At 38.2% G+C, this 12,482-nt stretch overlaps 1 protein-coding gene across 2 annotated transcripts in view; it reads right to left on the reverse strand.

Annotated features, from left to right (window-relative positions):
* Nucleotides 1-12,482, reverse strand: part of HEATR1 (HEAT repeat containing 1) — a 39,441-nt gene that overhangs the window by 21,334 nt on the left and 5,625 nt on the right. For both annotated transcript variants that reach the window (XM_074863198.1, XM_074863199.1), the window contains exons 7-19: nt 11,923-12,134; nt 10,555-10,688; nt 8,063-8,171; nt 7,611-7,721; nt 7,043-7,160; nt 5,731-5,838; nt 5,225-5,320; nt 4,139-4,227; nt 3,634-3,845; nt 3,233-3,354; nt 2,521-2,718; nt 1,650-1,833; nt 1,237-1,385 (exon numbers count right to left, since the gene is read on the reverse strand). In XM_074863198.1, coding sequence (XP_074719299.1) covers nt 1,237-1,385; nt 1,650-1,833; nt 2,521-2,718; nt 3,233-3,354; nt 3,634-3,845; nt 4,139-4,227; nt 5,225-5,320; nt 5,731-5,838; nt 7,043-7,160; nt 7,611-7,721; nt 8,063-8,171; nt 10,555-10,688; nt 11,923-12,134 — 1,842 coding nt within the window. The remainder of the gene's footprint in view (nt 1-1,236; nt 1,386-1,649; nt 1,834-2,520; nt 2,719-3,232; nt 3,355-3,633; nt 3,846-4,138; nt 4,228-5,224; nt 5,321-5,730; nt 5,839-7,042; nt 7,161-7,610; nt 7,722-8,062; nt 8,172-10,554; nt 10,689-11,922; nt 12,135-12,482) is intronic.

The raw sequence follows: 12,482 nt of genomic DNA on the forward strand, positions 1-12,482 counted from the left end.
AATTCCGTTTTTCACACATCTACATCCAATTACCTTGGCTTTGCTTTAGGACCTTTGTGTCACAATTTAAGGAGGATAGCTTCCAATTTTGAAGCAGTTACCTTGTCTCCTAACAGTATCCCAAATCAATTTAAAGTTCTTGCTTACTACACGGTCCGACAACAGCTAGCATGCTTTCTGTCTGCAAGATGCTCTCTTGAATCCTAAGAGCTCTTCATTCATCAAATAGGAGTGCCCACTCAACATCCCACAGACTGAACAAGCTTGCTGGAACAACTGATACAGCTTCTGACATACTCTACAAAAGCAGAGACCAGCATTAAAGTGAAAGAAGCAAATTATTACTGCGGCTGTTGCCTTCACTAGGTCATAGAACATTACTAACGTCATTGCACAAACATTCTGTAGTCCCTCTTCCAACCTCCTTTTCTTCTGTGCAGTATGACCCAGCTTACTCAGTCAAAAATCTCACCAAAATAATATCCTTCCTTCCCTTCTGACAACCTTTAACTAGCCAGGCACTGAATCAATCTCTGACAGCTCAGTGTCAGTACAATTTCACTAGGTCTTAGAGTGACTTATAATTAGACAAAGTTATATACAAGAATTAACATCAAAACCAAGTTTTGTTATGAAATCATTGCTATTCCTTCCTTTCTCTGTTTGTGTTTGTCATGTGCTGTTCTTGATGAAACAGCATCAAATTTGGCTTTGTGTCAAGTTTTTTTTGCTTCTCTTTTCCTCAGAATGTAGTTATTACACCCTGTCATCTAAAATCCAGACTGCCAAAATCCCCTATTCTCTTCATAAAAATGTATCACTCAATGCGGGTGAGAAAATATGAGATGATGTTCTAACGAAACATGCAATGCCGTCTCAAAGTTTTTTTTTCGATTTTTGCATTTAAAAACTAACAAATTTTACAGAGCAACTGTTTTCTTTGCTCCCAGATAGAACCAAAACTTTTAGTTGAAGCTTCGTCCTGCAAATCAGTGTTATGTTTTCATTTTTGCATCAGTTGGTCCATTTACTGTTTTTTTACTTTAGTTTTCTATTATTACATTTGATTAGGGTTAACTAACCAGCTGAAGCTTCGACTTTCATCTGCTCACAGCACCAGCAAGCCATAAGCAGGGTTGCATGATTAGTTCTCCATTTTTCTGTCTTCCTTAAAATTATTTAACTGCATAATAGTTGATGACTAATAATTCAGAGCAACAAATGCAAAAATAATACCTTGAGCAAGAGATTCATCAATGCTCTGTACTGAACAGCATTGCTTCCCTCACTAGCTCCACAAACAAGTAGGTCAAATAGCCCCAAAAGGAGGTGCAGGTAGTCTTGGTTTTCTTGATTCAGAGATTCAGGATTCCACCAAGTTTCCTCTGAAAGATACAGGTTAAAAGTAAGACACAGTGGATGCATACAAACGCCTTCAGAAACCAAGAGAAAACAGACATCTCTATTAGAAAACAACAATATATTTGGCTGATTTCATGTTCACAAGTAATCCTTACAGATCTCAATAACAACAAAGGAAGAAGGTGGTTAGGGAAGCAAGGCTTGCTTGTTTCCAGCAAATTCCAAAGACAAAAAATTAACCCTCCTTCACTCCATTGATATAAAAGACCCAAAAGCTTAATACCTACCTTTTGAAAAGGACAGAGGAGGTTTTAGGCCATTAATGAAGTTTTTCAATAAGAACAGGAACATAGCCGACTCCTCCGCATGAGCAGTTTGATCACTATTGAGCTTTTCTATATATGCAGTTAACAAGTCCTTAGGCACCAAAGTTTCCTCTGTTGTTTCAACAGACCAATTTAGGGGAGTTTCCTGGGAATGAAAATTCATTTTAATGTATACTCTCACAATTTCATGCAACAGAAAACAGAAATCTAGCACTAAAATTCAGTGATATTTAACTTCCAACCTCAAAAGAGTTATCCTTACGACGTTAATTACATTTCTGATTTTACATTTAAACTTGCATCTGCAGTTTTAAAACCAATGCCAGCTCTTACTACCACAATTAAGTGTACATAAGTGAGATAATGGAAGAGTAAAATACCAATCTCTCTAAAATATCTCTTCAAAGGGATTACAAGTTATTCACAGCATTTTGTGGACATTCAGTATTAATCCTTTCACCTAGCTCTGTTCTAGCAATATAATCCATAACTTTCAAATACTTGTATATATAAAAACTCTTGAATGGAATAATCTGAGGTCAGAATAACTAATGACACTACACTAATAAACAATGACACCCCATAATGCCACAGGGTAGATGGCAGAAAAGCCCCAAACTTTGTGCCAAGCCCACAGCACTGAAAATTGAAACAGTTGGTGGGATGTTAGCCTAAAGCTCTGGAGGTCTTAATTTTTTAATGCAGACTCGCTAGAGTGGTAAAATGTAAGAGAATGTAAGAAATGTAAAACACATTCTTAATGGCAGCTTCTAGTGCTGCTGCCAAGTGTGTGTTTTTGCTCTGAAAAGAAATTAAACTGTTTACATCTTACCTCTACAGGATCACAAGCTCTGAGATTTCTTATTTTTTTATCCAAGAAACGGAAGACTTTGATAGCCACTGAAAAATAACTTTCCTTAATCTGTGTATTGCAGCAGCACTGAACAAGCACTGAACCAACTATATGAGTAGTTACTTTCCGTCTCACACTGTCAGATTCAGTTTCAGCAATGAGTATCAGATCATCAACCTTCGAAAAGGGCGTGGAAGAAAAAAAACAACAAAAAGTCTATAAGACAGTGGGACTTCACTATGACTTTACACCATTTTTCATGTGTATGTCCAATTAAATCCTTTTTACCTTCTGTGAGTGGTAACAAGTTACTGTCTGCTGTAATGGTACTCTTTGGAACCTGGGAATGCACAAACATCTACTTCTGTGCACTACCCACAGGTATACTTGTTTATTCTCTAGCATTATTTTTCAGAAAACTAAAAATTCCTGGAATTTATTTACACTAATCATTTGTCCAATTAGGTAATAGTTTAATTTCTTCTCTTCATTGTGTTAAGGTAGAAAACTGTTTTATTTAGACTATATTGGGGTTTGTTATCCAATATATGTATTAGCATTAGTATGCTATCATCAAGCTGCTAGGCAAAGAAGAGCACATACAAAGTTCTTATATATCACATTTTGTTCTACTACAGTGTTCACCTGGAAAGTAATATCTCTTAAGGTTAGAGCAACATGATACACATACCATTTGCAATAGTAAGGAAGGGTCCCCTGAAATCAGGTTTTCAGAAAACAGCAGAATCATTTTATTACTGGCCACTCCAATCAACTCTGAGGACTTGCTAGATTTAATTACTTCTTCAAGAGCTATACCAAGGAAAAAAACAATACTCAGACAATCTTACATATAGAAATCACATATTAAACCACTGGTGGCTCAGTAATATTTAGAAACAGCCAGAAACATACCAGACAATTTCTTCACCTTTTCAAAGAGTTTTTTTAAAGAACTCCATTCACACTCAAGGCACGATAGCTTGTTAATGCCAGCCAGTCTCCTTCAGTAAGTGTTTAGATTCAGTAAAGATGACATCCTAAATTGTCACAATTTTTCTTTCACCAAATTAGTTACAATTAATGCTTTACCTTCTGGCCAACCTTTCAGTAAACAGTGTAAGGAGCAGAGATCAGATTCTGACAGACAAACAGCCATTTTCCAATCTGAAGATTTTGAATTCGCATTAGTGATTACCATAAAAGGTAACAACTGCATTACTGCTTCATCTAGTAGCTCTTTCTTCTCTTTTAAAATCTCCTCTTTGACTAAAATTTTTATTGCTCGCTCCAGAACCTTGTACCTAAAAGAGAAAAGTCATGTTGAAAACCCACTGCTCAACCATACCAGGAACATTTCTTTGTTCTCCATTTTCCATGGCAATTCTCTGAATCCAAATAGCAGTGAGAACAAATAAGGAATTCATGGGAAATGGTATGCAAATAATAGAATATTTCTCTTGTAACTCAGCACAGATATAGCATAACAAAAAAGTATTTGAAGTGAAAACCAGTTTTAAAAGTATACTTTACAGTTACTTTTAAAAAATTTAATTCATTCTAAAGGCTTGTAGACTGCAAAAAGGCACAAACATACCACTTTCCATCCTTTGAAAGATCCGCTTTCTGGAAGATGTTCAAAAGACTTGATATTACTACTTCTGGATTGACTTGTTTCCTGAAAATCTGAAAACAATTGGGAAAGCAGAATTAAATAAAATACAAAATAATCTACCATATTGTAATGGAAAATGCATCTGCTATACCAAGTGGAAAGAGGGATCAAACATCACTAATTGCATTCCTATTGATGATCATGTAATAAAAATATTATCAGGGTAAACAGAAGTTCTAAGGCTGCCCAGTATGCCCTCTTGATATGCTAAGTACAGATTTACTGAACGCAGAAATGTTTGGTAAATTTGATAACCAATAAGTAAAATACTTTATAAATAAATAAGAATTGCTTTTACTTTACATAGCATCTGCATGACAAAAATATAAGGCACATGAACAAAAGATACTAAAGCTAAAGAAACTCTCACGTGCTTTGATTCCTATTTTTAGTGATTGAGAATGAATGAACACACAAGACTGATTATACTACTGCTAATAATATTCTCCACTACTACTAGCAGAAGCAATAAAGTCAGACTGTTACTCTAGCTGGAAACAATCAGTACAATGCATACCAGAGTCCTATCCAGTAAACTTGAGCTGGAGTTTAGGACTTTGCCACTATCAACTGACCAAATGACTCTCATGTGGAAAAACTCAACTGTGCACTTCTCACTAGCGTAATGACTTGTCACTGCACCACTTTCCATCCAAAAGGCAGATAACATGGCTTACGTTTTAATAGAAAAATGTACAGGGTAAGCAGGAAGCACACTTCAAATAATAATCAAAGATTAAAATACTCTTTAGTAGCTATGCAAAAAAAAAAAAAAAAAAAAAAATCAATAAATTCAGGTTATTTGCAAACACTTTGGGAAAGATCAGGGAGCAGGAATTTGGGGGGGAATTGTGAGCCTCCTAAATTTGTGATGCTTCACCCTGTTAAAGGACAAAAGCTGTACACTAAGGACATGAGTGGAAGGACAATTACAAAGAATACATTCCAGACACACATATTGAAGACCAGCTAAAATCTCACCTGACATATCAAAAGATACACACTTACCTCCAAAGAACTGAGAGCAGACATTACAACATCTCTGTTGTCATCCTTCAGCCGGTCAAAAATTGCTTCTTCTATGAAAGACTCATCAAAGCCTTCCTGAAAAAATAAAGGAAAAAAGAGCCAAAGGAGAAAAAAACATCATTGTTGTTGACACAATTTACAGGGTTTTAATGAAATAGCTGAATCCTAGTACAAGAAAAGTGGTAACATCATCTAAATTAAACCTCATAGGGAGACTAATTGGCCACAACAAATGAAAGAAAACCAGAAGTATCCATTAACTTTGGTTTTATCTTAGACTACAATCAGCTCAATAAACAAGGACTACATCCAGACTCCAGAATATGGGAAAATGGTGACAGAAGCCTACTAAAAATACCATGAAAACCAGTCAGGATGACATACGAATGGTTTAACATACCACTCAACTTCAACAGATAATGTTTGGCAAACAGCTTTTGAAGACATTAAGTCAGTTTTGTAAGTGAGAGATTCAGGACACAAACCTTTGATGTTTCAATAACATCCTTCAAATGCTGAAGAGCCAGGACCCTCACAGCTGGCTGAGGATGATTCAAACTAAGCAGAAGGGAGGTATCAGAATCTTCCAGAAACTGAAACACAGATTTCAGAGTGACTTACTGCATGAAAGGTAACGGGAGAAATTCTTTCAGCAATTTTTGTTACCAGAAGAAAACCTGTGTATTTCAGGCCCAAAAAGCATCAATTACAGAATGATGATGTTGTTTAACTGTTTCAAATTTCGTTGTCTTCACTTCTGCAGGCAGTTTTTGGAATATACCTTGAAAAGTACAGTAAGCTACAGACACTTTTTTGTCCTAGGAAAGCACTACACTTATCTAAGCATTCCGAGAAAGCTCTAGTGACAATGTCAGTGTGACAGAGTACAGATAGAAACTGTTAAAAAGGCATCCCTGCCAGTCCAATTGCGTGCACTTATCTCAGGAACCTTAAAGGCTAGAAGAGGATCATATGCCTTTGTTCTGCATGCCTTGTTTTTCTGTTAATCCACTTGTTATTCAGTCACAGACTCTGTGCCTTCATTAAATCAGTACAAAAATACATGAAGCACTTCTTTAGGTAGTTTATCACTTTTTTCTAAGTGCTTTCAGTCTTTCAATCATTACAAACAGCAGTCATAATACTAAATATCTCTTAATAATAAATTCCTTAGACAGATCTGTTGCACTCAAGGTTATTCTGTGTTAGGCTGAGTTGCAATTGATCTTCAGAAATGGCGCAGGAAGAACTCTGTAGTCACTATCCTTCCACTGTAAACATTCATAAAAATCAATGCAACAAAAAGGACTGAGCCACCTTCTCTCAAGAGCAATAAAGTTGTTTGTCAACTTTTCCAAAACAGACACCTCTGACACTGACAGAAATCTTTAAGTAAGATGATGCCTTGCTGGGCACCGCCATGTTGTTCACTATAAACCACTACAATATACGCGGTGGCCATGTTCCTAAGGAAAAAAATTATTGATAGCCATCGGAGCAGGTGGAAATGTATAAATTTTAACCACGAAAAAGGCCCACACTCATGACTGTTCATGATAAACATGAACTTAAAAGATCTGACAGCTTTTGATTTTACCCCAGTTTTGGTCAAACCTCCCTCCCCAGTCACATTTCAGTTGGGGTTTTGTTGTTTTTTTGATTTGGGTTTTTTTTTATTGGTTGGGAATGGACATTTTGTTTAGAAAGAGGAAGAGAGAGCAGAACTTTGCCAAAATATCAGCCTTCTGACAGTATAACCAGGTAAGAGCTAGGATCGTGAACTGAGCTTCCACCTACCTTGTATTTGCCACAGCTTAATGAAAGAGAAATAAATTGGTGAAAAAGATTTTGCTCAGCCTCATCTGTGCAATCTTCCAGATGCTTCTCCAACACAGAGTCTAAGGCTTTAGGATACCTGCCAACAGACAAAATCCCCAACATTTTCCTCAGCGTATTACAGAAGAACATGTATTTACTAGAGAGATGCCGGGAAATACAAGGAAGCTGAACACACATGCACTCATCTGAACCAGCTATTTTAAGCAGCTTTGCAAAGGCAATCAACCATTATGTCTTCACACAAATGAATGACACGCAGACCACGAGGATAAATAGTGAGCAGAAAAGGTCATGCTACACAGCAAACAGCTGTACAAAGCCAGTAGGTCTGTGTCCTTGTATTACAGTGATAAAATATGTAAAGACAGATCAGTAAAATAAAATTTGGACAAAGATTAGGAGTTGGTTATTTTTACTGTATGTATTTGGGCAAGAATATTGTGCTTACTACACCCAATAAGCCAAGATCATAGGTGACATCACCACTCTACAGACTGTGGGTCTGTCACAGAAAAATGGAACTTACTTTCTCTCAAGAAGTCTGATAAGAGGAAGCATCTTTTGATTGAGTTCAGCCATTTGGGTAGGATTAGATTCAATCTCTGTACCACGGGAGATAAACTCTTCAAGAAACTTTCTAAAATTACAAACAAAAGAAAAAGCCACCATGTTTTGCATAATACAGTTTTAATTAATGTTATAAAGCACACTGCTAAACAGGTTAGGATTCATATTGCAAGTACAGATTTGCTCCTGGCCTGAAGTTTCACTCTGTCCCACAAATACTCCCACAAGTGCTAAAAGCAAGCCTCTTCTAAATTACTAAATGTTTCAGTTTCAAAATCCAGCTTTGGAGTTAACTTAAGAACTAGGAAAAACATGTTCATATAATGCTAATGCCCCTGTCAGGAATTTGTTGTTGTTAAATCAAAAATGACTGCGGTACTACAGAAGAAAAATAAAGCGAAGTTAACTCACGAAGCCAACAGGTGATCTAAACCCTTTTCCAGTGGTACACTCTGAAGAATAGCTTCAAGATGTCTGATGTAAATCTGATTCTCTGTCTCTTCAGATTCTTCTTGTTCCTCTAAGGACAACATGTAATCATAAAAGATGAACAACAGTTTGAGAATAACTCCCTCATACTGATTAAAGAAAAAGCTCGTATAAGCATCATCATCTGGTGAATCAAGCACACAACTTGAAGAGCACAATGTTCATTGATGACTAGTGCTAACTCTTCATGAGCTGCTAGCAATGCTTTATACCAATGTCATTAAAATGCCAAAGGCTGTATTGCTACCAATAAATTCAAGTATGCTCTGGAAAGTCCCAGACCTGCTACCACAACCTGTGCTAGCAACTCCCTACAGCACTCCCTGGTGTGAATCTGGACCTTTTCAACAAAAGAACTTTCCCAATCATGATTTGGCAGTTACAAGTCCACAGTGCAGACTTACTAGCACAGACACAGGCTACTACTGCATGCCAGTCAGCCTTGCTGTCCCAGACTGTTCCCAGGCATGTTTAATTAATCAGGTAAGCACAGACCTCCACTACTTAAAATACATATGGAGTACATAAAATTTACCTAAAAATGATTTTACGGTACGACAACACATCTCAGAGTCAGAGATTTCATACATCAAAATTAAGTTTCCAGACCTAAATCAAAGTGATATAGACATAACAAAGCCTAAACCAGCCTCCTCTGTAGGGCCCGTGTCATGGTTTATACCCGGCTGGCAGCCAAACACCACAGAGCCGCTCACTCACCCTCCTCTACCCCAGGGGATGCAGGAGAGAATTGGAGGGTAAAGGTAAGGAGACTTAGGTTGAGGTAAAAACAATTTAATAACTGAAATGAAATAAAAATTAAAATAATTATAATAATAATAGTAATAATAAAATATACAAATGAGTGATGCACAATATGATTGTGTGGTCTTGCAACTCCTTCCCCACCTCCCGGGCCACTCGGTGCAATCCCCCTCCCTGGGTCACGTACCAACCTAACAAGGACTGTGAAAGGCAGTGGACCAGCGCATTAAGGCACCCCCTTAATGCCCCTGGCTCCTGCCTCCCCTACCCACTTGGGAACTGTAGTGACAATCAATCACCTCCTGAGAGCCCGGTACGTCTGTACCTGGGTCATGGCCCAAAGGGGGTGATACCAGAACTTCAAAATCTAGTACATTCCGGGCCATGCAACTGGTGGAAAGTACCAGAGTATTTCATCATCTGAGTTGAGCTGAAATGGAAAAGTACCTGAAAGTCAATTATCTCAGATCCTATAAACAGTGACCCTAAGTGAGACCCTCTGAGCGCTCCTGGATCACAGTGGGCTGTGACCAGCATCTTCCCCGAGCTGGGACACCTCTCGGGCACAGACTCCTCAAGGTTTACAGTCCATCTGCTGACAAAGCTGACAAAGGGCCGGGGAGCAGTCAGACTTCTCGAGGCTCAATTAGTGCCTGTTGAGGAATGCTGATGCATTGTGAGTGTTTTCTCTAAACTCAAGAGGAGGGAGACTTTAACTATAACATAGTCTCTTCCATCCACCTCACTACCTATCTATGTATACACACATTTGCCTTCCCCAGTGTGGGTGTCTACATATTTCACTGGATCCAAATACTTCTGTCTGTCTGCGTGTATGTTTTGCCCTTACACATATGTACATATATATATATATTTTGATTTAGAGTACCTTGTAGTAAGTTACTGTGAATCTTGTCATTCTTGAATCTGTAATTAAGTTGCTGTTTTAATTATAACATATTCTACCAAATCACCCTGTTAATCTTTAAATCGGTCAATCATTAAATGCTGCTAAAATTCAACCTTTTAATCTATTTCACATCATTAATAAATCTTGAACTGCTGCTAAATCATAACCATGTCAAATGTTTTATCCATGGCAGATTGCTCATCACTTGCTGACTCACGGCCAGCCTGTTCCCAGATAGCAATCCCAGGAGGGAAAATCCTGAAACCGCAATCCTGGAAGAGCCTGAGCTTCCCAGCCAACCCTCATCTATATACTGAGCATGACGTTGTATGGTATGGAATATTTCATTGGTCAATTTTAGTCCATTGCTCTAGCTGTGCTGCCTCCCAGCTTCATGTCCACCTGAACACTAGCATGACACGGGGACTTGGAAAGCCCTTGATTTCTTAGCAACAACCAAAACCATTAGTGTTTTATCAACATTTTTCTCATACCAAATTGACACCAAAGCAATGCACTATTCTAGCTACTAAGGAGGAAAATTAGCTCGAACCCAGCTGAAACCAGGACAGCCTGGAAAAACAAAAAGCAACACACACACACAAAAGCTCAAGCAGGTCTTCACATGTATTAGCACAATTTTAATAGCAGAAGCAACTAAAATTACACAGCTACAACACTGACCACAGCCATCTGGCTTTAAGACTCAACAAAATTGTAAAAATGTATGCTAACTTACCCGTATCAGTTTTCATGACAGCGCAAACAAGGTGAGGCAACAGGTAACGCAGAAGAGGAGAGATATCATAGCCTGCTGAAAGGCTTTGCAAAAGTGTTACCAGTTCTGTGGTTTTGCACAGATAATTAAAGGGCCTGCACAATGGAAGAGGGAAATAGAAAAAAGTATGCATACACATCTGGGCTACCAACACTTTCAAACCAAGCACACTTCCTAAGGATTCAATTTTCAGCGCCAGGTAACAGCCTCATTATAAACAAATGCTGAAAAGATTCAAAGGGTTCCACTTCCTTACTGCCAGAGGTTTACTGACGCATTTACTATCCAAGAAGAAAACAGGATACTGCCAGGTATGTTGAGCGCAGCTGCTGCAGTGGCACAGTGAACATACCTGGGTTTTTCCAAAGTTGGTAGCACAAGAAAAAATACTTCTATGGATTGCATGAAGAGATATCCTCACATTGCAAGGAGTGTATCTATTACCCAGCAGCAGCAAAAGGAAGGGAGGAGAAATAATAGCTCAATTACAGGAGTTCCTCAAAGAGTAGAAGCGATTTCCCTTCCTGCTAATAAAGTTTCTTTCACCTGTCTCCTTTTATAGCCACCTGGCTGGATGTTGCATAAGGCATAAATCATACTTCTCCTTAGTTCCCCACACCTTAGCTTTTAACCTATTTTCCTCTTCTATGAGTGTGTTCAAGCATCTGGAAGGTAATCACTGTACTTATCCCAGCAAAGATTGATTCTATTGGAATACTTACGCTAACCTCTCTGCCAGCAAGCAAATTCCCTATAGCATGTGGAACTTCCGTCAGCGTGTTCAACCGCACGTTAACAGCACCAGCTAACTGTATCAGGGCAGGGCAAACAGATCAACGGAAATGAAATACTACATGTACTTCCAGAACACCTGACTCATGGGACCAAAGAAGTGGTGCACTTACACTTCAGGTGTCAAACTATATGAACTCAAAGTCCTTCCATTGAAGGGACAGAACTTTTTTCCCAAGCTATTTAAGTAACCTCAAATTTGCACTACCATTATTATGCTGGCTTCTCATCCAGCATTCCCACCTTCAAGAAAACCTCTTACTGGAAGGGTTCAGTTTTGCATATTGACAGCAATCCTTTCCTGAGGGAAGTGGCAGGAGAGGGACCAAAAGATGACAGACTCGCACCACAGACTCCTTAGCTGTAGTGAGCATACAAATTTTCAAAGTAAGCCAAAGAAACCTCCGAGCCCTTTGAAATGTCAACTACCAAAATTTCTGAAAGTATCCCTTCAGTGAAGAGGATAAAAAAAATCAAATTATCAAAGTGTATTATGAGCTTTTAAAAAGTAGGAACACTCAATTAATATAGACTTACTTTTTCCCAAGTTTGTCTCCTTTCTGAGTTTGTAGAAGTAGGTTCAAGCATGCCACCCCGTCCCTGACTAATGAGGGCACTTTAGACAATGTCTTGCTTATCTGTAACATCAAGGAATGCACCAAGGAAGTCTCCACTGTCACTTTTACTGTAATCTGGGAAATTATCATGTATGTTGCAGCTCTGTAATCCTCTATAGAGGATTTCAAGCCCTAGGAAAAGAGATAAAGTTGGATTTTTAACACACAAATTAAAGAAAGAGTACATTAACATAAAAATCATTTTCATTCTGACATCCATGGAATCACACTACCTTCTTCTCCATATGTTAACTTTTAAGGCATCTGTAAACTCAACTTTCAAGAAGAAAAAGCTGTCACCAAGGTGCACACATACAGAAGACACATTCACTAACTGCTGCTGCTCTGTTCGTTAATTGAGAAATAATCGTGGAGGAAAGAGGATATCAAGGCAGGCTGTTCCCACCCTGACTCCATTTCCTCATCATTTACCATGGTAAGTCTCTCTAAGGCAAAGAGGTTAATTCAAATTGTGTATCC

This window comes from Strix uralensis, chromosome 3, assembly GCF_047716275.1.
Source record: "Strix uralensis isolate ZFMK-TIS-50842 chromosome 3, bStrUra1, whole genome shotgun sequence".
Classification (NCBI taxonomy): domain Eukaryota; kingdom Metazoa; phylum Chordata; class Aves; order Strigiformes; family Strigidae; genus Strix; species Strix uralensis.